General features: G+C 37.5%; 1 protein-coding gene across 7 annotated transcripts in view; it reads left to right on the top strand.

Moving 5' to 3' along the window:
* Positions 1-25,039, top strand: part of RUNX1T1 (RUNX1 partner transcriptional co-repressor 1) — a 135,405-nt gene extending 110,366 nt beyond the window's left edge. For all 7 annotated transcript variants that reach the window (XM_082601508.1, XM_082601509.1, XM_082601511.1 and 4 more), the window contains 4 exons: positions 466-667; positions 10,060-10,128; positions 15,255-15,445; positions 24,492-25,039. In XM_082601508.1, the coding sequence (XP_082457634.1) occupies positions 466-667; positions 10,060-10,128; positions 15,255-15,445; positions 24,492-24,767 (738 nt within the window). In that variant the 3' untranslated portion in view covers positions 24,768-25,039. The remainder of the gene's footprint in view (positions 1-465; positions 668-10,059; positions 10,129-15,254; positions 15,446-24,491) is intronic.
* The last annotated feature ends 382 nt before the right edge of the window (positions 25,040-25,421 follow it).

A 25,421-nucleotide genomic window follows, 5' to 3' on the forward strand; every position in this document is an offset into this window, starting at 1 on the left:
GGATGCTTTGAAGGTATTTCCTGCCATCCTTGAAAAAGTAATAAATGAGAATGTTTAAAGTAGAATATAGGATTTGATTTCTAAATTGATATCAAGGCCACTTATATAAGAGAAGTGTTTAGATCATGGAAAGGATTCCCTAAAGCCAGATCAGTGGGCTGCTGTTTTATTTGTAGAGAGTTATTTAGTTTATCCAGTAATGAGATTAGTATTTGGAAAGATGGGTTTACTTCAGCTGAAATCTCCCTGTCATGCCTCCCACATTTTATTCTCATTCCTATTGAGTTAACTCATCTATTGGATCTCTGTTTCAAATCTAACCTTTGAAAATATTAGACAGAAGCCTTCAGAATAAAATAGCATTCTTCATTGTCCTAAAATAGTTTGTTTCACTACCCACCAAAGTCTTCGAGTTGTGGTGATTGATATATCCTTCCTTTCTCCCCCTGCCCATTTCTCCCATAGCTGTTAAACTGCATAATGGACATGGTAGAAAAAACAAGGCGATCTCTCACTGTATTAAGGCGATGTCAGGAAGCGGACCGGGAGGAATTGAATTACTGGATCCGGCGGTACAGCGATGCCGAGGACTTAAAAAAGGGCAGCAGCGGTAGCAGCAGCCACTCCAGGCAGCAGAGTCCTGTCAATCCAGACCCAGTGGCGTTAGGTATCTTTTCTTCAGATGGACATATTGAACAGATACTTCTTATGCTATTAATGCTGATTTTATTTTTAACTCGTCTTTTCAAAAATAAAGGCTATACAGGGAATTGTAGAACAATAAACACTTTATATCCTCAAATATGTCTTGTCTGTTAGGCAGATTGGCATAGAAAGAGGTAGTTACAAAAATTAAACTCCTTTTCTAGGTTAATGTTTTGGGCTTATGACACAGCTTCAAAGCTGGACCAGAATTTCACATGAATCACTAAAATGCGTTCTCCTTCATAAAACAGCTCTTTGGACCCTGTCTCCAACCTGCAAAGACAAAATCTCTGGGAGTGGGCTTGGAGCTTCTAGCAAGCTGTCCGGGGAATTCTGCTGCACCCTAGTGTTTGAGAGTAATTTATCTCAAAACCCTTCCAGGAAGAGACCTAAGGGCTCTATAGTTTGCCCACTGCCACTTGAAAATTAGTGATAGAGATGTAGCTCTTCCATGACCTTAACTTAGATTGCTTAACTGTGATTTTATTAATTCTAGTAACTTACAGGACTATTAATATAGCAATGCTTTAGAAATTGAATGCATACATGTAGCCGTATTTAGTATTGAGATTTGGGAATTGTTGGGGTTATAAATAGAATGTAATCCCAAGTATATGGAAAGAAAATTTGAACCTGAAATAATTTTTGAGTGGCCTGTGGACTTTTTCCTAAATTAATAATAAGCTACTGTCATTTACGTTGCTGGCCACTACTTGTATATACAGTCTGAGTCAACTTAATGGAGATGGATTTGTGTTGACCCCTGTTCTCTCATCTCATTTTTCTTATGTGTTTAGCCCCACACCTGCTACCTAGCTTAGGTTAGGGTACAGTCCATGCTGTAAAAACAAAACTAATTACCTGTGTGCAGATTAAGCTGGTGACTTTGGCCTCATTATCATCCATGGCTGATTATCAAATATTTAAAACTTGAAGTATATTATCTGGCTATTGATCACATTATCTTTTTTATTAAAATGATTCCTAGTCAATAAAGTTTCCTTTGCACTTAGGTTCCTGCTAATCCCTGAATGCTGAATGTCTGTTGCCATAATAAGCATTAAATAAAGGAAGATTCCAGGTCACTTAATTTACCCAACAGACATTATTCTAAAGGATATTTTAAAGAGAAAAGTGTTATTTGTTAGCTTATGTTAAGGCAAGCAGTGAAAATAGGTTTAAGTTTAATTTGAACCAAATTAAACCAAACTGTTTAGAATAGAATAAGCATCTTGCTTTTTACTTCTGTATTGTGAACCAAAATTGGCTAATAATAATAATAAAGAGAATATTTGTAATCATCCAATCTAGGCAAAAATTGAGAGCCTTAAATTAAAACTTTGGGAGTAAAAATATCCATTTTAGCTGGCTCTATTGAACAAATTCATCGAGTCAGTGCTTATTTGTTGAACCTGGCTTACTGTGTGCCTGGCATCATGCTAGGCACTGTAATAAAGGAACAATGTTCTTAATTCCTTCCTTTGAGGAACTTTTAAGCTAGTGGAAGAGATAGGCAAGGAGATAGCTAGTGGCCATACCAGCAGGCCACTCAATTCAGTCCTCTGCACTGACAGGATTAATATTATCTTCTGTCTATTGTAAAAGAAAAATTTCAGAAATGGATAGGATTTCAAACCTATGTGAGTTATATTCAGCACACTGAACATAGGACCGTTATCATATAATCACCTATAGTCACGCATTCTAGTGATGCAAGTGTTCATTGTTCTCCGGGAAGCTAGGTTTAGTTTCCCTGTTATGTAATCAAAAGAATAAACTTGGTTTTAAAAACTCCTTAAGAGTACACAAATTGCATTACTTTTTTTTTTTTTTTTTTTTTTTTTTTCTGCGGTATGCGGGTCTCTCACTGTCGTGGCCTCTCCCGCTGCGGAGCACAGGCTCCGGACACGCAGGCTCAGCGGCCGTGGCTCACAGGCCCAGCTGCTCTGCAGCATGTGAGAAACTCCCGGACCGGGGCACGAACCCGTGTCCCCTGCATCGGCAGGCGGACTCTCAACAACTGCGCCACCAGGGAAGCCCCACAAATTGCATTACTTTTAATGATGCTTAATGAATTCATATTTTTGGTAAAAGAGAGATCACTTTGGTTTTAAGCTTTTATAGATTGTATTTTTCAAAGACTACAAGTAGTTCATTTCTTTGTTGAGACTCTGTTAAAACAGTCCTCTTCTTTAGGGACACAGAACCCTAGATTGTGTTTTAAAGAAACTTACCACAGCCATAGGGAGAACCTGTCAAGAGCCACACAGTATGCAAGTTTTAGCATCCAACAGTTATATTTCACTGGTGTCTTTTGCTAGTAGATTCCTGAAGTCTTCGAGTTCCATCCATCTTGTGAGCTGGGCTATGGCTATAAATAAGGCAGGTAGTTTGTAATCATGGGGCACAATCATTTACATTAAGTGCTTTCTGAGGTTTTCTCTTAGGCTTTGGAGTCGAACGTATTAGTGTGTGTAATTAAAGGATTAAGGATGTTGACTGATAAATTTATGGATATGGATTTATGGATATAGGCATATGGATATGCCTAAGAGCTCCATATCCTATGATTATTCTGCATGTGTTTCCTTTAGCTGGATTCTCTTAATTCTTAAGCTGCTGTCTGGTCTCAAATGAGACCTTCAGAATAATGTTGTAGAAGATATCTTTAGTTCAAAATATTGCCCTAGTCACATTCCTATCTTAGAAGCAATGACAACATTTAGTCATACACTCATTTTTAGCATTTTAAATTGTATTTGGTGACTGTACAGAGAAAAATGTAACTTCCATGACTGTTGTGTTGTGTTTGTTAAACTCATTCTCATTCTCGCTTTTGAAATATATCCATAGTATTAAGTCAGTTTGAGGGATTGGTAAGATAACATGATTAATCTATTACTAATTGAATTTTGGGAGTTCCCCCCAGATATTAAGTAAAGACTATTTTAAATGAGTAGCCTCTTAAGCAGTTTTAAAGTTGAGTACACACTAAGTCCATAATGTTATTTCTACTCTTTAAGTCAAAAACAGGTTGTTATCTTGAAGGACTTTCGAAATAATACACTTTTCCTTGAAATAATAGATTTTAATTATTTGTATTATTATTATAACTCACTTGCTTTCCAGGAAAAAACTCCAAATATCCAAGTCTTAAGAAAATTAGAAAACTATTTTTTAAACAATTTTTAAATTTTTTTAAACAATTTAAAAACTATTTTTTAAACCTCAGAAAGAGGTTTTTGTTTTAAATGAAATGATACATCAACTTGATCATTCACAGAAGGCTTAGAAATTCATAAGTTTGTTGAATTAATACCACCTCCTGCCTCAAGTAATTGGTAGAGAAATTAATATTTTAAAATTCCTTTGGCTGACAAGTTTTATCACTGTCACATGATTGAATTATAGAGTTTCTCATTACTATCTCAATGCTCAGGAAATCTAGCATGAAAGTTAAAGGCACAGGGTTTGAGCAGATGTCTGGATCTGAATCCCTGGTTCTTACTAGTTTTGTGACCTTTGGCAAGTAACTCTCTGCCTCAGTTTCTTCATCTGTTAAGTGGGGATGGTAACAATACATATTTCATAGGTGTTTCTTTATTAAATGAGTTAATAGTTATACAGCACATGGGACAGTGCCTGACACATAGTAGATGTGCTATAAGTAATAGCTATTATTATGATTTCTAACATGCAATCTCACAGTTTAGAGAGTAGCGAGCGGTACATAAATTTAGTGTTATTGCTTGGCACACAAGTTTATGAAATTATAGTAGATTCTTAGGTATTTTTTCATTCCAAAAGTATTTCCAAGCAGTAATGTTTAGGTGGCTAATTTATTTAATAGGCACAGAAACAAGAAAAGGGGAATTCCGTCTTAAATACAGTAAATCTATTGTACCTTTGGGACCCTAATTCATCATACAGGGCTATAGAAAAATAGTTTACTCCCATCCAAAGGAATATATTTTTCTACTTCTGTACTATCAGATTATAAAAACCACAAACAAGTTATTCAGAGTATATCTGCATATAAAAGTTTAGATTTTATGTACTTGTATTGATTCCTTTTAAATTACATCATGAAATTCATTTCAAGACGATGCATCTGAGCTCCTAATGTAAAGTGCCTACTGTATTTTAAAGAGTCTACTGTATTTAGTATACTGGGTTAAAAAAGACGTGACTACTAGTTAAATATGTCCATCCTTGAAAAACAAGAAGAGATGGTTGCCTCCTACAGCATTAGGTATTTTAATTGTTAAAGATGAAAATCCTAATGTAGTTCTTGGCTTCTAGGTTGGGTTGGGCTGCTGAACATAAAGTTGAGATTTCTGGATTTATTATCCTTTAAAACAAAAATAAGTAACATTTCTAAAGATAAACTCATTTAACCCTTCCTTTGTTTTGATGGTTTTTGTAATAGATACTGTCATGATCACAGCCTCATTCTGCCCACTACAGGATGAAGGCCATAACATAGGTGCTGCCAAGCTTTGAGCATTGCTGTCCTGGGTCATATGAGGTCACATTGGTTCTCCAAAGGCCATCAGCTCATCCCTTCATGTATATTGATGGCGGCCCTTGCTGTATCTAGTATCCAATGGTCTCCATCTGTCGTAAGTGTAGTGCATCTTCCATCTCTTCCATACATCATAGATTGCTTTTTCTGTCTTTTCACATTTCTTAAAACATTTCCCCCACTTCGACTTGGGCTCCTCATTTCATAGATGTATCTTCTGGGGGCTCCCCTCCTCCTCTTCTTTCATCCCCAAGCAGTTTGCATCCCAAAGTAAGCTAAACTTAATTTATAAGGTCTTTTCTATAAGTTTTCCATCTTTCAATAGTTACATATGTATACATTTCACATTTTAAACCATCTCATACAGACTCTTCTGTTTTTGTTTCACCACTACATTTTAGAACAACCGTCTATTTTACAGCAACTGATATTTTATAGGTGGTCAAGATTTAATGGTTAAAAATTAGCTTCTTCACAATCTGACCCTTAGAATGTTTTGCATAAGTTTGTCTAGATTCACCATAATCTAAAATAAGAAAGTCTTAAGAGAGAAGTTATCTCTTGTAATATTGATCAATTTCAGGATTTGTTTTGGTTTTTCACTTTTTTTTTTTTTTTTTTGCGGTACGCGGACCTCTCACTGTTGTGGCCTCTCCCGTTGCGGAGCACAGGCTCCGGACGCACAGGCCCAGCGGCCATGGCTCACGGGCCTAGCCGCTCCGCGGCATGTGGGATCTTCCCGGACCGGGGTACGAACCCATGTCCCCTGCATCAGCAGGCAGACTCTCAACCACTGTGCCACCAGGGAAGCCCTGTTTTGGTTTTTTAAACTCAATTGTGTGGACTCTGTTATTGCTGCTACTTAATCAGAAGAGAAAATATTAAATTAGTCATTCAGTTTCTGTAGCTATTAAAGTAGTATTTGTCAGTGAATCAAAATAGTTTCTGAGCAGTACCTCTACTGTCATCACTTCATTCTTTCTGTTGGTACACCCAATGCTTAGCTAGGACACAGTAACTTAGAACTGGAGGGGATATTGTAAAATATGTATATATATATATATATATGTAATTAGGTGTGTATTATATAAAAAATTTATTTGCCTTTATATTCTGCAGCTATTTTGAGAAAAAAACACTTTCTTTTATAAAGCAGGATAGGATTAAGAAAACTTTTGCTTGATTGGAGTTGGTATTTCTATCAGGGTTCTAGGTTAGGTGGAGTTTGACTCTATGCAAATATGACATTGTGTCATTGAGAATTCTAGGGAAATGTAGCCAAGAAGGTGAAATACAGCACAACTTTCCCATATGGCATATGGATCCTCACGATCTATACCGACTGTATAGCACATGGGACGGTGGGTGCACAGTTGACTCCAGTACATTATCTATCTTTGAGCAAATTTGGGGGCTATTCATGAGGTTTGAATAAAATTTATAAAAGTTATCATCTAAGAAGTTTGAGGACTTCCCATCAAGGGTTCAGACAGTGAATTGCTAACTATAGACATAACTTCTCTCCCCAAGTGACATGTACTGAGGGAGTAAAAATTCACTGGTGTATATTACTTAATCCAAACCTTTTCAATGGTTTTGTCTGAAGTTTTGTGCCCTTTGGATGTCAGTGCTGGGTGAAAAAAGAAACTTTACGGTGCTCTTCTCACCTTAGTTTTTTTAAATAAGAAAATAAGTATACAGTCGGCCCTCCATATCTGCAGGTTCCACATCCATGGATTCAATCTACCACACATCAAAAGTATTTGGGAAAGGGCTTCCCTGGTGGCGCAGTTGTTGAGAGTCCGCCTGCCGATGCAGGGGACACGGGTTCGTGCCCCAGTCCGGGAGGATCCCACATGCCACGGAGCGGCTGGGCCTGTGAGCCATGGCTGCTGATCCTGCGCGTCCGGAGCCTGTGCTCCACAACGGGAGAGGCCACAGCAGTAAGAGGCCCACGTACCACCAAAAAAAAAAAAAAAAAAAAAAAGTATTTGGGAAAAAAAATTCCAGAAAGTTCCAAAAAGCAAAACTTGAATTTGCCATGTGCTGGCAGCTATTTACATAGCATTTACATTGTGTTATAAATTATAAGTAATCTAGAGATGATTTAAAGTATAGGAAAGGATGTGTGTAGCAAACAAATTAGCATCCAAAGCAAATACCATGCTTTTTTCTTTTTTTAATTAAAGTGTAGTTGATTTATAGTGTTGTTAATTTCTGTGGTACAGCACAGTGATTCAGTTATACATATATATATACACATTCTTTTTAAAATTATTTTCCATTATGGTTTATCACAGGTTATTGAATATAGTTCCCTGTGCTATACAGTAGGACCTTGTTGTTTATCCATTCTATATATAATAGTCTGCATCTGCTAACCCCAAGCTCCCAATCCATCCCTCCCCCACCCAACCTGCCCCTGACTACCACAAGTCTATTCTCTATGTCTGTGAGTCTGTTTCTGTTTCAATCCTGGGAATATACATATCTGGATAAAACTGCAATTCAAAAAGATACATGCACCTCTATGTTCAGAGCAGCACTATTCACTATGCCATTTTATAGAAGGGACTTGAACATCCTCGGATCTTGGTCCCCGTCAGATACCAAAGGATGACTGTATATCCATTCTTACTGGGCAATCTGCTAAATAATAATGATGGGAGTAGCACTAACATCTAATCAGAGTTTAGGATGTGCCATGCCAAGCATGTAGTAGGAAGTACCTCACTGAGTCCTCACAGCAGCAATCTCAAATGTGGTAGTATTGTCCCCACTTTACAGATGTGGTGACTGAGACATGGAGAAACTAACTTGCCCAGTGTCACAGGGAGAGCAGGTGGCAAAGCCAAGATTCACCTTCTCTGGGCTTTAGAACTAACTCTTCTGCCTGTGCTGCCTAGGGCTGGTAATTAGTATTTGGATAACTTAACATCACTTTTCCTGTTCCCTGTAATAATAATGCCCCATTAAAAAATAATTTTTATAAAGTTATAACTCTTTCCTTAACCCAGTAAATGGAAAAAACTTTTTTTCTTTTTTTTTTTTTTTTTCTACTGTGGAGAAAGCATTTTTTTTGTTTGTTTTCAGACTTTACAAATCTATTCTTATCCAGTAAATTATTCTTAAGCCAAAGCCTTTTCTCCTAAAAATAAATATCTAAAAGTTGTCTTAAGTAAATCTCTGTTTCACTGTGTCATGTGGCTAAATGTGAACTTGAACTTGACTGCACTTTATAATGATGTGAAAGGTAATTTTGACAAATCTAATTAGCCACGTGATATTTCTTTGAAGTCGTATATGCATCAAACGGTTTTATCAAGCTCTTTAGCAAATGAAAATTACTTAAATAAAGACATTTTGCTTTTCATCATTTACTGTATAGAAATGAATGTGTACATGAGAATGCATGGGTATTTCCAGTCCATTTGATTATCAAGTAGTCATAAAATTATAATGTAAACTTAAAATTTTTTTTTATATTTGGAATAATTTTAGACTTAAGGAAACATTGCAAAGATAGTACGGAGAGTTTCCATATGCCCTTCACTAAGCTATAATAAGGTTTTGCTAATTCAGAATAGTTGTGGAAATTTTATGTTCTGGCCAACTGATAATCTATGTACCCTCAAAGGATTCACAATATTCAAATGTGTCTAAGGCATTCAAATATAAAATGATATATAGTTAGATAAATCGATTGTGCTTTTCTCATTCTGTAGCTCCATGAAATATAGAAGACAGGACTGAATTTATTTTGATCTTTATCATACATTAGATAAAGTATTCTTTAAAAAGTCTGCTACTTAACATTTCTTATACATGTAGAGAAAACTTCAATTATTTGAAATTTATCATGGGTTGAAAGATTGCTGTATTTATAAAAGTTAAAATGATTTTTTTTTCTTCCCCTCAAACTTCTAAATACATAGACTTTCAATTGAAAATCCAGTATGGAAGAAGTTTAGTGCATATTTTATCTCTGAAAGACTGTACACTTTACTTTCAAGCATATATAAAAAGATATATAAAATGTTTCATGTCATTCTCATGAAGATGTTATTTTGGAGGTGAGCATTTCTACATCAGCTTTATTATGATCCGTTTCCTCAAACTTTTAAAATTTGGCCAGCATAGAAGCACAGCATTTCACTTAAAGTGGAACTTCATTTTTTTTTTTTTTCCAGAAAGCATGTCATGTAGTAGTTATATTTGGTCAACTGGCTATCTGTGAATCCATTCTAATGATTCTTGCTTGCTTGCATCCGTGTCAAATCCATATGATCTACTTTTGTGAGAATTTTTAATGCTCATCAAGATTTTTTAAAGTAACTAAGTGTTAGATCCGGTTAGCCATGGAGTCAGGCTCACTATTTATTGAAAGGTGGTAGAATCAGAGCCGTGTGAAAATTATGTTACCCTAACATTTGACTTTCTAACTACCAATTTGACTTTGAAAAAAAAAGAAAATTACCAGATACAGTTTATTTTCTTTAATAAAATAAAATATACCCATATAAATTCCCATACTTAAGGAGTGTTGGGAACAGTGTTCCCAAATATCATATTGTATAATGAAATATTTAGAGTTGTTTTGGCTTTGAGCATACAAGGCATTTAGACCAATGACCTGTTTTCCTTGCACTCTGATGACTGGTCTTGCTATTTTTGTTTATTTTTTAGAAGTGAAATGCCCAGCCTTTTAAAACTATGTTTTTGTAGAGAAGCCGAGATAGTGGGCATTGCTTGCTTCTACCCTGTGTAATGGCATAACAGTGCTTATGGTGCTTTCCTCCTCTCTCCACCGATTTTTATCCTTTTCATAGATGCACATCGGGAATTCCTTCACAGGCCTGCTTCTGGATATGTGCCAGAGGAGATCTGGAAGAAAGCTGGTAAGAATTGTTTAAAAACACGAATTTAGTGTTCTGGCAGCTGTGTGCAGTTGTTAATGAAGTGACGTGAAGAATGACAAGAAGGGACTTTACTGCTAACAACAACAAAACAAACCCCCACACACAAAATTTAAAAATCCTGATGAATATTCTTAAACCAGGCCTGATTAGAAAATGAAATAGTTTTTATTTTAGTAGCATCTGCTAGTGCTACTGTAATGAGAGTCTGGTGATGCTTCTGTTATAAACCCCATTTTTCAGGGGCTATAATGGTTTCAGGCTGGAAGCCTGAGGTCTCAGATTGCATGCAATTTTTCCTTCATGAAAACAACGTCTGGTGTTTTACTTCAGCCTTCTCTTCTAATTTTTTTTTAATTGGGGTATAATTGACATATATCTCCTGAATTCTTTTTAAAAGTATCACAGCAAATCTAGTTCACTTGCTGAGGCACTCAGAAATTTTATGGTTACAACCAGTTTTTAAAGTTGATCTTTTGTGCTAATTAATATTCAATGACCAGAACTAAATTAAGTTAAATGACAAAGTTGCTAAATTTCAACTTTTCCTTTCCATCTATACTATCTGATTTTCATTAAGGGATATTGTTCTGCATTTTGAAGTAGATTTAAGTTTCTGATGACTCATTGACTTATTGGGCTTAAAGAAGTTCAGATCTGGCAGAATCTTGGTAGAACACCAGCCCTGTAAAAGTTGAGCCAAAACCTTATTTTTAAAAAGAAACCAACTCAGGAGATAAAGCACAAACCTGTCTCAAGAGTTAAAAATGACATTGCAAACACATAATGTGGCTTTGAGCTACTATAACTCCCAACTGTTAAAATAGTTTGTCTGAGTTGAGAAACTGGAAAATGCTGTTTCTGCAGACGATCAGATGAGTATAAGGCTGAGAACCCCAATCAAGGAGGAAAGGGTTATTTCCCCACAGAAGATTTCTATTTGGGTTTTGATTTGACACAGCTATGTCTATAGTTCTGTGCAACTTGGTGACTCTGGTCCCTTGACTCTTGTTCGAGTTTTGTGGTTGTTTTTTTTTTTTTTTTAATTTTCTAAGAAATAACTCCTTTTGTAAGTGTGACAAGGAGTTTCAAAATCTGATAGTATAGCAGCGTAGATTAAGAACCAGAGAAAGATCTCTTGCATGTCCAGTATACAAATCAGGTAGATCCATTCAGCCTAAAGGTTAAGGTTTATATATGTGTATATGTATATGTGTGTGTGTGTGTGTGTGTGTGTGTGTATATATATATATATATATATATATATATATATATATATATATATATATATAATCTGTATAGTCTTACCAGATTTAGAGCATTGCCTCTAAGAAGAAGATTTTCTACCAGGATAATAGTCATGGGATACTCGTAAGATGTTAAAATGTGCTGGGTGCCACCTACCTGGAGAAGGAATTGCTACATCTTTCTTCTGACCATTTTTCTTCCCCAATTTTAAGCTGTCAGTTCAATTTGTTCCAATAATAGGTACAAAGAGTTGCCATTTTGGATAGCACAAGGATGACTTTTTATGTTGAGGGATAGAATCTCTGCATTTCCCTATTTATGTGTATTTAAGTTAAATCTTGATAGTTCATAAAGAAAAATTGACAGTGAAGTCGTGCAGTCCAAATTCCTTCTGTGCTATTATCTACTCAAGCCTTTGTTTGACTGCTGTGAAGTGAGAGCAGATTTTTCTGCATATACCACCTTTGTTGGAAAGTCAACTTGAATAGCTGTGCACAAAGGAAATCCTACCATAAGTGGTAAGCAATTGGAAGCAGATTCAAAACTTCACTATGTACTTTCCACTTAATCAGTTTTTTTTTTTTTTTAACTTGACATGTTGTAATCTATTGAGTCCACTATTATTTTTCTTCACTTGTCTGTTTTGTGGGTTTCTGAAACCAGTTCTGGGTGTACTTTGCATCGTGGGGACTCAGAGGAGGGGAAGAACGATACTTGTTTATGTGGTGTCCATGCATTTTCTAAGAAGGGTTAAACCTTATCAAACCATGTTTCAAATATTTTTAATATGTGCCTATCCATCGGCATTAGGTCTTCAGTCTAAAATCTGACTTGGAAGTAGTGTCCATTAAATTCGTATTCTTATCACTATCTTAGGGATAGTGATATCCCTAATCTGCTGCATAAAAACAGTTTGGGAACAGTTTTCTATGGATAGATGCTAAATTTTAAGGAGTATATTGAATCTCTAAAGTATAGATGACAGTTTCATCTGGAAGTCTCAAGTAACTGCTTATAATATTCATCTTTACAGGCTTCTTAGAAAGCATTTCTAGTGTCCGAAGTGTCAAGGCATTCCAACATGAGGAAAACACCAAAGGCAGAACGGGACATCTACACTCAGCCTGTTAAAATTTGAAAGCTTTTTCCCCCAGGAGTCTAAAATTGGCTGTGGGCATTTTTTTTTCCCTAGGAAAAAACCTATAAAGTGTGTCTTTGCAATGAAACTATTATACACTACCTTTGTGACAAAAGATAAGTAAATAAAATCAAGTTTAAAGCATTTGAAATATATCAAAGGGGCAGAGCTCTAAAATTGAATGTACTCTAACCCATGCATCTTCTTTTCAGAGAAAATTATAATTGCAAAAAGTATATCCTGTGCTTGAAAGTACATCATGTAATATTTTGCACCATTTTATTTTGAAATGATTTCGAACTTGCAGAAAACGTTGCAAAAAATAGTATTAAAAAATCCCATATACCTTTCTCCCAATTTTCCCTATTTCACCATATTTGCTTTGATGTCTTCTGTTTCTCTCTTCCTCTTTCCTTCCCTCTTTTTCTGTTGTGCGTTATAGTTTTCACCTAAGTACTTCAGAGTAAGTTGCAGACATGATGTCCCTTTACCGTAAACATTTTAGTGTGTATTTCCTAAGAACAAGGACATTTTCTTATGTAACCACAGTACAGTTACCACAGTCAGGATATTAACATTCATACAACACAATTATTTAACCTACAGACCCTATTCAAAGTTTGCATGTAATCCTAATAATACAATATAATAATATAATGATATACATATTAAATATTTGGAGTCCTAACAAATGTCGAAGGCCATATCAGTTTTCCCCTAAAAGTAGTATTTTTAAAAGCAACCGCAAAGATAACAAAATACACTCTGAAGTTTAAAGGTCTTTATAAAATTGGAAAAAGTCTACCATAAATATAGTTTTTAAATTGCAACTGTTTTCTTCAGTATATTTCTTTTTCAAACGATCAGTGAATGTTTGCAGTTGGTAATAAATATTCAAGCACCTTGCACATGTCCTACCAATTCTCTTTGCTGATCTGTATGTGCCTGTGGGATTAGAATAGGAATGCATAATTTAAATATAAATTGCCTGATTTGCATATACAATTAGTCAAGCTACAGCTTTGATCGTAAGCAAAAATTATTGTCCTGTATTACCACTTAGATAGAATTTTAATTCACCTTGAATATTCAAACCAAATTAGACCCTGACTGTATAGTTAGAAGGGCAGTGCTTCCCTGGTGCCCCAAGTCATTTATGATAGGATAATAAAGGCATCTTTTCACCTCCTGGTGAAGAAGGTGCTGCCAGCTCTGTGCAGTGCTCTGTTTTCAGATTTTAAATACATATCTTAAAGCAACCAACAAAGGCTTAACATATTTTAGTTAATATTTCCAGTCTGGATCTTTCCCTATAATTTAGTTTATAAAATCTAGCAGACAGTAATTACAAATGAATGAACAAACTTCAGAAATAATTCTGGGAAAATGGTGGAGGCTACAAAAGTCACCATGGTTAATTATTAGTGGAGGGCTTTTCATGATCCTCAAGTCATGAACTATGGATGTGTGAAATATAACTATAGAAATTTAAGGAACTATAGGAGTATTTGCATCTCTTAACATTTTTAATCTACAATAAAACATTTTTATTAGGAATCTATGTTTTTAATTAAACAGAACATTTAATTAAGGTGCTTTTCAAGTGAGTGAAACAATTAAGTGCAAACACTTGAATGAAACATGCCATAATTAGTTTTAATAGAGTGTTAATTGGTAGTAGGTTTGCCAAGTTAATAATTACTGCTTATTAAATTTTCAATTAATCATTGTCATTTTGCTTTGAATAAAGATGAAAATTAGATAAACTAATTCAGGGGGAGGATATTTTCCCTTGTTAATTAGAACAGTTAATTTTTTAAAATGGAAATTACTTGTTTTAGTTGTCAATCTTATGTTGTACATTAGTCAAATCTTTGCACCCTTTCCACAGCCAAAAATAAAGAGCTAATTTGACACCTTGCAGGTTTGTAGTCAGGCCTGATTGTTTTGGCCTGCAGTATGATTCAATTATATTTGTCCAGTGCAGCAGTTGGTTATGCAAGACTGTTTATATTTGATTCAGTAGATGGACAACAGCTGAAAGTCTGGAAATGAGAAAATGATCTTTTTTTAATCCCTACCATTTAGTCTATAGAGTCATATGTCCACATTACTCAGGAAATGACAAGAAAAAGAAAAGCTGGATCTTCTGTATGTTTCATCTTCAATTTTCTTTAAAAGGTCTCCATTGAATTAATTGTTATGAGATACCTTCTCGTTATTGTGTTGTATCTTTTACTAGCAAAATAACTTTGCATTTACATATGTGTCTGTGTAAAATCTATTCCCTTCCTCTCTTTCCCTGAAAGCTTTACCCCTGTACTCCCTGTGTTCATATTAACCTATTGCATTGTAGCAAAACACCTTCTTCATGTGTCTGAATTATCCAGGCAGGTTTCTTGTGGTTATTTTCGCCTTTTGTCTACTTAGTCTGGTCTCAGAATCCTTTCTGGGGTACTAGTTTGGTAGAAAAGTTGTAGTGATGCTACAGTAGTTTAAAAGATATTCCCAGGAGTGTAAATTAAAGGAAAAAATCTCACCCTTTGCTCTCTTAAAATGAATTTCCAAAATGTGGTTCTTTAGACAGCCGGAAGAACTGCCCAGTAATTGGGATGAAAGTCATGCGTGTTGTCTAGCATTCTGTGTAACAGCGATCAGTAGCCCAGGTCCCGCGCTAACAGAGAGCTGTTCTCTTGTCCGGTCCGGCCCGCCTGGCACGCAGAGGAGGCGGTCAACGAGGTGAAGCGGCAGGCGATGACCGAGCTGCAGAAGGCCGTGTCCGAGGCCGAGCGGAAGGCGCACGATATGATCACCTCGGAGCGCGCCAAGATGGAGCGCACGGTGGCCGAGGCCAAGCGGCAGGCGGCGGAGGACGCTCTCGCTGTCATCAACCAGCAGGAAGATTCGAGCGAGGTGAGGGGCCTGATGGAAGACTCCCTGGGGAGATGCTTCCGTTAATGAGGGCGGGCCTTTTCGATTTCAGGAGATCACAAGTAAAGGCGGATATTGGAGTTGAGACAAACGAATCTTTGGGGGGGGGTGGGGAATTGGAGTAATTCGGAGAGGCTTGGCACTTGTGGAGTTGACCAAGAGCTGATCAAATTTTGTTTTTATTAAAGGCCTAAAGGAACAACTGCCATAAAAGGTTTTTAATATATTTGGTGGGTAACAGATTAAAGTGAAATTCTTAGAACTTCCTAGCACTATTTAGATTCAGAACTCTGTTGTGTGTGTGTGTTAGCATATGTGTGTGGTTTCCTTCTAACAGCTGGGATTTAGGAGAGAGACCCTGTGTAAGCTGTGTAGTCTGAAGACATATTGCAGGCCAGGGATCAAAGTCATTTTCTTAACTATTGGTTCTGAAGTCCAATGCTAAACCAATGCTTGCATCAAACATTTCTAAGAGATCTTCTGCACAGTCTGTTTTTGCACATTATTTGTAATAACCATTATGATGGTCATTTCATAGCATAACATCACTGCCAGAGGTAATATTATTTAGTGTTATTACAGTATATTTAAAACACATACACACGTAGCCTAAATGGCAGAAGGATCTGGGAAGTAACTAAAGCACAGTGTCTAACAGAATGCCTTTTCAACAGAGACTAAAGTCAGAGCAACATGGTAACGCTCTGCATTAATTAACACAGCACCACAATCCCCAGCCCAAAGGACCCTTAGATAAGGACTACAGTTAGCTAGTCACACCATGCTGAACTAGCAACAGCATAAGCTGATAAATCAACGGTCCACTAAAACACATATCTACAATTTGTGAAGGAGAGTAAGAATTTAATTTGTACCAGGCTTGTCTGTAGATGAAAGACCCTGTGGGAATTATTCGATACCCAGAGTTTCTATTTAATGTGTAGCAGATGAATAACAAGGGGACAAAAGCAATTGATTTTCAACATTCGAAAGTTTCTCGGGAAAAGAGGGACAAAGGGAAGTGTATCTACCCTTTAACTGCAGACTTTTCCATTGTTGAATTAAACTAGACATAAATTCAATTTTACTGACATCTTATGGCTAAGATATTTAAAGACTTTGTATTGTGTTTTTGAAAGAAAACACAAATTTTATTAGCATCTTTTGGACAGAATTTGTCCTGCTCTATTCAAGTTAGTAATACTGTGAGGCACAGTTGTTACCATCATTAAAACATTATCACTTTCATATGAACGTTTTAGGGCTGTTATGCATGTTAAGAGTATTTTATAGGTCACTAAATTCTAAAGATAAATATCTTGGAGAAATTGAGAATTAAGTCTTTATATTTGGCTAATAATGCTGTATTTCTTTAGTATCTATAAGCTGTGTACCTTTATTTCTAATATTTATCCAGAAAAATATATGAGCTTGACACTGGTATTGAGCATTATAAAAATATGGTGTATCGAGCAGTAACTAGAAATAGTAGATAGGATGAAATAACCTAGATATGAGTGATCTTCTAAAGTAACTCTTTTCTTTCTTTCTTTTTGGGTATCTTGAGAAACTGATCTTTAATAGCACTACCCTTGTCTTCGGTGACATTTCTCAAGGATTTTAAAGTAGACTATGCTAGGAGGAAAGGTTTGGGAGCCAGAGAGCCACATTTAATTCCTGGCTCCATCTCTTATAATTCTGTGATTTCAAGAAAACCACTAAACCTCTAAAAGCTTTGGTTTTCTCATCTCATATGGTGGCTAGAACCTTGAGATGTAATCATTTTATCATGTTGCAGGTGAGGAAGCTCACATGGCTAGTCATGCAGCTAGGGGTTGGCAGGATCCACGCTGGAGCTCTCAGCATGCTGTCAGTCCTTACATTGTTCCAGAACAATGAAATAAGCATCATGAAGGTCATTTTTGGATACAGATTTTAAAACTGTACCCTATGGACATTTTTTAAAAAAATCAGGTTTGCAACCTGCCCAGGGCAGTTTGTTATTTGATACATATTACTCTAAATTATATCCATTTATTTATTTATTCTGTCAATAGCAAATTATTCTATGTCGGGGACAGCGCTAGGCACTGAAGATACAGTGGTTCCTACCTTCTTGTTCACTATAATTCATTAGAAGGGTCAGATCACTAAATTATGAGTCTTAGTAGAGTTTAGTGTAAAGGCTTCTGGGAAAAATTTTTGTTTCATCTGATACTTAAGGATAATCAGGAGCTGTTCAGCAGCCACCTTCCACCCACCTCCCACCCCACCCCCACATTGCCTCATCACTGCTTTTTTGGGCCATGCGCACGTCAGTGCCTTCGTACAGAGAAGATGGGAAGGCAAGCTTTGCTAGGCTTTGAAAACAGGATGACTATGTGGCTGATGAGTGTTTTGGAAGGATCACGCAGTCTGCAGTGTGGAGAGAGATGAGAGGAAATGAAAAGGAGGGACCAATCTGTTTTAGGAGACAGATGAGGAGGAAGATGGTTGGATGAAGATGGTTGGCAGTGGTGCTGGGGGTGGAGAAAATTGAACCTGTGAGATAAAATGGACAGGATTTGATGATTGGTCAGCTGACAAGGAAGGGAGAGAGTTGTGGTTTTTCAGTAGACATGCAGAGTTTGGAGTGTACACATCAGGTGATCTTCCTTAAGCATTAAACCTTTAAAAACTTACTGGCTTTGATCTGCCCAGCGGTTTTTTTGTGAAAGGTAACCTTTCTTCATTTTTTTTTTTTGTGAATAAACAACAAAAGTTAAAACATTTAAAGAAGTTCAAATCAGTTATTTAATTCAACTAGACAGACAGATTTCCTCTGTAGATTGGAAAGGGCAGATAGAGCACAAAGGCCTAAATAGTTTATGCTGTCTAATGTGAAAACCAGGAGAGTGCATGTTGATCCTCAGCCCAGGTGCCTGCCTCTCAGGCCACTTCTTTAGTAGCCACACGGCAGTACACTCGACTCCTTCAGGGTATTCCCATCCAGTTCTCTAAATTCACTTTGGTTTATAGACTAATAATCATTATTACTAACTGTTAGAATGACACTGGACTGCTTAGGCAGACACAGGCAAATGACATTTTCTGTACTTTCTCTTTTAACATGTATTACATATTTCATCAAGACTGTAATGCTAGCATTAGCATAAATCAAAAGAAAGGAAATTCAGTGAATCTGGCCATCTTCAACCGTTTCATTTTTTTCTGTATTCATTTCTGTTTCCTATCTGTAAACATATAGAGTCTTTTTTTCCAGTGAATATTGTTAGATTTGGACTATTTCAAAAGGAACCTGCCACAGCTTTTCTTTGAGATCCGTAACTTGTTCTGGCTTAGGGGATCAAAGCACATGGCTGGAATTGAGCCTCGAACAGAGAGCAAATAATTGTGCTGTTCCAATCGTTAGTTTCAAGTTTAAGCCACTAACGTGATATTTTCCCCCAGATTGAAACAGTCTTTATTCATTATTCCTAGATAAGTGCAGAAGTGCACACGCTTATATTGGGTGGTTTTGTGGCACTTAAGCAGAAACACTGACTGAACCTTTAAACTTTGTTTCCAGAACCTGCTGAGCCCTAATAGTGTGAACAGGTCACTCTGGGAGGTTCATCTTCATTACCCCCTCTAGAATTAATAGAGCCATCCCCATTGGATCCTGTGCAGTGCGGCCCAGACTCTGGGGATGGACTAAGTGGGCTCAGTAGGAGGTAGTCACCACACAGTTACTACACAGTCTCCCAGCATGGCTCCCATTAAAGCCTCACAATCTGATCAGACCTATCGATCCCCAGAAGAATTTGGAGCTCTCACAGTATGAGCTGATTCTATGTTACCTAAGATTTTTGCTTATTTGTTTCATTTATTAGAAGACCAGCTGTCTGAATCCATAGATGTTCATGGTGTATTGGATGGTCTGTTGGGCCTGGAATGATATGGAGTGGTTCACCTCTTGGAACTTTGGTTTTCTCATCTGTAAAACTGGGATAATGTTTATAACTCACTTTGCAAGGTGGTTGAGAGGTACAAATAAGATGAGTAGAAGTATTTTATAAACAAGTCACCTTATAAAGAGCAGTGTGAGTATGTAAGAGAGAGAAAAAAATGAAAACAATTAAGAAGCTATTCTAACAGGAAGGGCAGGGAAGGAATAGTAACCGTGAGATTGGAAAGGAAGGGAGGCCATGGGGGAAGCAGGGTCTGTAGGGTTTGGCACTGAGAGGTTTCAGGGGAGTTTCCAATGAGATGACAAAGTCGTTGGCCTGAGTATTGCCAGTGACCGAAAAGGACCACACCAGAGTCAGGTTTAGGGATGACTGACTTGGGTGACAGAGGAGCATCCTGGTGGCGCTATAGAACAGGCAGTTGAAAATAAGAGACAGCAGCTCAGGAAGGAAATGAAGGCTGGAGGAAGGTTTGAGAGTCATTTTCTTACAGCTAATGGTTTAAGACCATGACTGCCAAGGGAGAGTGTAGGAAGGAAAGGATATTTCTTTTCTTTATGCCAACTTCCCTCCTTGCCAAGTATTTAGGGGAAAATGAAAAACAAGAAGAGGAAGAGGTTATAGTATAAGAAACAGAGTTTTATTATCTTGAAACCAAAGTTAGAGGGACTTTCAATAAGGGAAGTTTTTTTTAAAAAGGAGGAATGGGGAAAAAGTCAGTAGTGGTAAATCTTCAGAAGGTCGGAGGACAGCGAGGAAGGAGAAAAAGTAACTGGCCACTAATGACGTATAAGTGGAAGTAAGCTCATGTTCTGTCTGTGTAGCTGTCAATGCCTATCAGGGGAGGCACAGGGCCACGAGCTTTCTAATTGTAAAGGTTGTGCCATGCAGAGATGGTATGTAGTCTCATTTGCTTTCAGCCAGTGCCAAGAGGAGGAGGTGGTGTTAGTTCCTGCCATTTATTCAGGACCCACCGAACATCAGGACACTTCAGTTAGCACTGACATAATCCTGAATAACCCTATCATTATGATTCCTACTTTATAGGTACTCTCACTCTACGAGGTTAAGTAACTTGCCTGTAGTTCTGAAGCCACTAAGTGATATAGTTGGAAGTGAAAAACCAAGAAAGGGTGACTGAAGCCACTCAAAATTGGAAGCCATTTCCATTACACACCATGATACCTTGTCTTTGGTGTTCCAACTTCCTGGTCCAACCTCTGTCTACTTTCAGGGTTGAAGTGCCCTCCTAACCTTATTCCTGCCAAAACAGTCTCTAAGAAAGATCTGAAATAGGTAAAGCTTGGCATTTTGGAAAGAGTATTTGGTTTGCAGTGCAAAGACCTGAGTGAATCAAACCTTGCCTATGTAATTTCATATCTAGGCAAATCATTTACTATAAAAGTTATTTACATTTTGGGAATTTTAATTCTAATCATTCTACTTTATTCATTGAACATCACTTGCGTGCAAGGGTTTTTCTGGAGAATTATAGGTGTGTGAGACCTGGAGAAACTTTTTAGGAGAAAATGTTTTGTTTCTGGTAAAAGGAATTTCCAACAGTAAGAACCAGAAAGGATATTATTTTGCTGGTAGGACAGAAAGACCATTCTCTCTGTATCTAAAATAACAAGATGAAGGAAATAATTTTGTTCTTAGGGACAAAAAAGAATTGCTGATATGAAACAAGTGTCAACAATCTTTGACATGCAGCTTTGGCACCAAAAGCTTCAACTCATCATTTCCATTTCCCTATGTAGTACCAGTACATTTAGAAAAGGGAGGGTTGTGTTCTGCCTCCTATTTTTCATATGAGTCCTAGCCTAATTTTGGCCAATTGCTGATTCCCATAATAGGGAGGAAAACATTCCTTATGCTGAAAAGGGAATAATATTATCACAAATAAAGGGAGACTATAAAGTGCCATGGGCTTTGGGAATGAAATTTGCTATGAAATGGTATTCTCAAGACTTCTGTACTATTTTAGTAATTCAGTCACCAGCATCATTGCTTAGAGGACTGAAAGGGAAGCTCAGTTATATGAAAAATGAATGATTGAATGAATGAAAGAAATAAGCAACTATCAGGTAATACAAGCCTGAATATGAAAAGCACAAATTGAAAAATGTAAAATTAGATTAAGCCATTGACCACCTTAATCTCTGCCCTACAGATACACCCCTGGGTATCGTACACAATTTGCAGTTTCCACCTTTGTGAATGGCAGAAAGCTTAGAAACTTAAAATGGTTAAAATTAGAGTACTCATAAGATTCTGCACATTGCACAGTTCCCAGAAGTGATGGTTGAGAGGCCGAGTGCCAGTGGTCAGGCATCAGTCTTACAGGTATGGATTAGTTAACAGGAAATTTGGTAGAGCCACCCAGGAGAAATTAAAAGAAATTGCTGTGTCTGTCTTCTAATGAACTTTTAAAGAGGAATATGCACTTTGAGAATTTCCATTGGTTGAACACTTGAGCTAAAGTTCCCTATATATTCATGGCAATGCAATGTCAACAGCAATAAAAATATGCAGGTTTTTTCCCACCAGCTCATTTGACTCGCTCTTTGTTGCACCTTCCTAAAGTCAAAGGTTGTTTTTGTCTCAGTGGTGGGTGGTGAATGAATGGGATTGAACAACTTTGGAGTGGGACTGGAGGTAAAGCTAGCCAGAGCCCTTGAATCCTGGGTCAGAATCCAGAGATGCTAGGCAAAAAGGCTCCATTCCCAGCAGCTTCATAATCCAAAACATCTGTTTCTATATTTGGCACAATTCCACTTTTTTATTTGTAAAATTGTTCCCATCTTTGAAAACACTTTAAAAAATAAAGAAGTCCCCATTCTGTCTCCTCTTTCCATTCCCCAACACATGCATTTGTAATTACCTGGTTTAGTCTGTGTGTTTAATCAACTTAAATTGAGAAGGTTGCCTACATCTGATTTCAATCTGAAGGAGCCATTGAGAACTGGGCAGTTACTGCCTTGTGTCTGCCAAGATGTGCCTCTGCCAGAAAGCGGATAGGACTCACACCAGGGTATTTCCTAAAGAAGCCACTTAACTCAGATTAGATGTTTAATTTCCTTAAAATATTGTTTTGGATCTGGGTCTGTGTTCTCTAATTGGGATTTTCTGATGTAATTTAGGAATTTCACTTATTTCTGAGTTTGTTCCAGGATCCAGCTGGCATTATTCTAAATGCCTAAAGCTCAAGGAAGTAAACTTCCTTGAGTGATGAGTGTCGTACCTCGCTGCTCTGGAGGCTGGGCCAGGCCCTTGTTTGTTCAGGCCTTTGTGGAACCATTGTCCTTGAAATAAGATTGAATTAATTTTGAGAAAGAAGGGCTTCTAATTTTGGTAATGAGGCCTCTGATCAGAGGTACATATTTTTTGAGCTATTTTCCTGGCTAAATTAAATGGAAGTAGGAAAAAAAATTACTTTGTTCTGGTACTATTAATTTTAATTCCATTTTTATTTATGATATTAACATATAAATCAAGCTTCTAGATTTCTTCAGCTATGTTCACTTAAAACACCTTCCATTGGCCAGAATTTGAGATCTTAAAGTTTTAATTTTTTTCCCTTCATTGGGCCATACTTTCTGAATGGTAAAGAAATATGAACATAGGGCTGAGCTCTTTCTAAAAGTTTTAAGCTGTAGTTCTTGAGTTTTTAGGCTTCCAGCACTTGAAAGACTCTAGGAGCTCCTTTAGTTTTTAGCCAAATTAGAATGAGTGCTAAAAATTGCTTTGCATATTTTTGCACAGTGGTAAAGCCATACACAGACCAGGGTGATGGGCTGACATTCCACTGGGGCATTTTTAATAGGCTTATGAGCCCACCTTAAGCCACACAACCAACATGCTGAAAGCAAAATAATTGCAGGGAACATAGTGGGGAGATTTTTAATATCCATATACATCAGGGCTTTAAAAAATGTATTTTAACTGTGACACAGCTACATACTGTCAGCTGGTTGGGGTTACCAGATTACAGTCGGAAGTTTGTTTTGCAAGAAAATAAAACCAAGGAAGATACAGGATAAATGGTAAAAGCTAAGATCACTTGCTATAACATTTCACAATGGGGATGGTCTTGCCAAAGGAAGCACAAACGTTTCAAGTTGGCTTCCTGAGGTTCCCCCTCCTCCTGGAAGGGTCCTTAGGGCACTGTCATTGTTAGTCTCCTCCCTGACACTCCCTCATTCCCCAGGATCTGTCCCACTTAGGGGCTCTTCCATCTCTAGTATGTCTGTCCCCAGATTCACAATGCGTTTTATCTCAGAGGCAGCCTCACTGCCTGCTTTTCTCACTTCTTGGAAAGCACCAGTGGAGATTGGCAGTAGGCTTGCTAGGGTCCTAAAACTTCACAAATATTTACTGAGCACCTACTATATATATCAGGCACTGTTGTGGGTGCTTAGAATATATCAGAGAAAAAACAAACCAAGGATCCAATCTCCAGGGAGCTGAAGTAAAGGGGATTGTTTCGAGACTTTCCTACCATTTGGTTGTCAGGTACAGTGAATAACTGATTGCAGTGGGAAGAACTAAACACATGCCCTACTTTTTCTGGTCTGTGGTAGAGCAGAGGATAGAATCCTCTATCTAGTCCATTATTTTCCTTTGAGTCTAATAGAGCATCCGCATAGTCCCTTTGTGATTCCTGTTAGTGTCTAGAAGGAAGAAGCTTCTGCCAGGAGTGCTATCTTTGAGTCTTTCCATGGTGGTAGTCGTATTAGAAAGGAGAAAATTTAGATGTAGGCAGTTGTTCGTATGGGTGAACAGAGAATTTAGATGTGAAGATAACTAAACCTAAAGGGAAGGGCTTTTATAGTAAAAATGGAAAAGAGCTTCAACCAGTTTGTTTAGATGTCATAATAGTTTTTGGCAGAAAAGTCTGGGCAGTTACACCAAAACCTGCATCTTCAGGGTGTTGAGTGTGTGTACACATACACACCTGGATTTTTCATTCTTATAGTTCTGAAAAATAAGGGGGTAGTGCTGCCTAGCATATTTCCTTAGACTTTAGCCTGGTCAATGTAATAATTTGGGATTTCACTTTCTTCTGCCTTCTCCAATAGAGTTGCTGGAATTGTGGCCGTAAAGCGAGTGAAACCTGCAGCGGCTGTAACACAGCCCGATACTGTGGCTCGTTTTGCCAGCACAAAGACTGGGAGAAGCACCACCACATCTGTGGACAGACCCTGCAAGCCCAGCAGCAGGGGGATACGCCTGCTGTCAGCTCCTCCGTCACGCCTAACAGTGGGGCCGGGAGCCCGATGGACACACCACCAGCAGCCACCCCGAGGTCGACCACCCCGGGGACCCCTTCCACCATAGAGACAACCCCTCGCTAGATGTGCACTCAGAACTGTCAGAGGAAAGACAACACAACCAACGTGAAACCAATTCCTCATCCTCAGATGCTCAAAGTTGTTTTTTGTTTGTTTGTTTGTTTATAGGTGAACTATCCTGGTTCAGTACTTCAGCAAGAGAGAACCTAACTGTATCTTGAGGTGTTAGTAAAACAGAGGGCCAGTAACGGGTCGTAATGACTTATTGTGGATAACAAAGATTTCTTTTCCTTAGAGAACTGAAAAGAGAGCAGAAAATATAACATGAAATGATAGATTTGACCTCCTCCTTGTTATTTTCCAGTAGCTGGGATTTTAAACTAGATGACCTCATTAACCGATGCTTTACCAAACAGCAAACCAAGAGATTGCTAATTGCTGTTGAAAGCAAAAATGCTAACATTAAAAGTCACAATGTTCTTTATATACAATAATGGAAAAAAAGAGGAAAACCCTCAAGGGCATGAGCATTGGCTACAGCAGTAGACATTTTAACAAGAAGATGAATGGCGTCCGTGGGTTACTAACTGAACTTTGAAGACCCGCCACAAAACGCGCAGATGTGTAGCATATTGGAAGGAGACACAGATGTTCGGTTTTTTTCCTGTTTCTGAAAAGAAATAATATCCAGGTCAACAGAAGGAAAAATGAAAGATG

This window comes from Mesoplodon mirus (assembly GCF_964341445.2).
Source record: "Mesoplodon mirus genome assembly, chromosome: 16".
NCBI lineage: Eukaryota > Metazoa > Chordata > Mammalia > Artiodactyla > Ziphiidae > Mesoplodon > Mesoplodon mirus.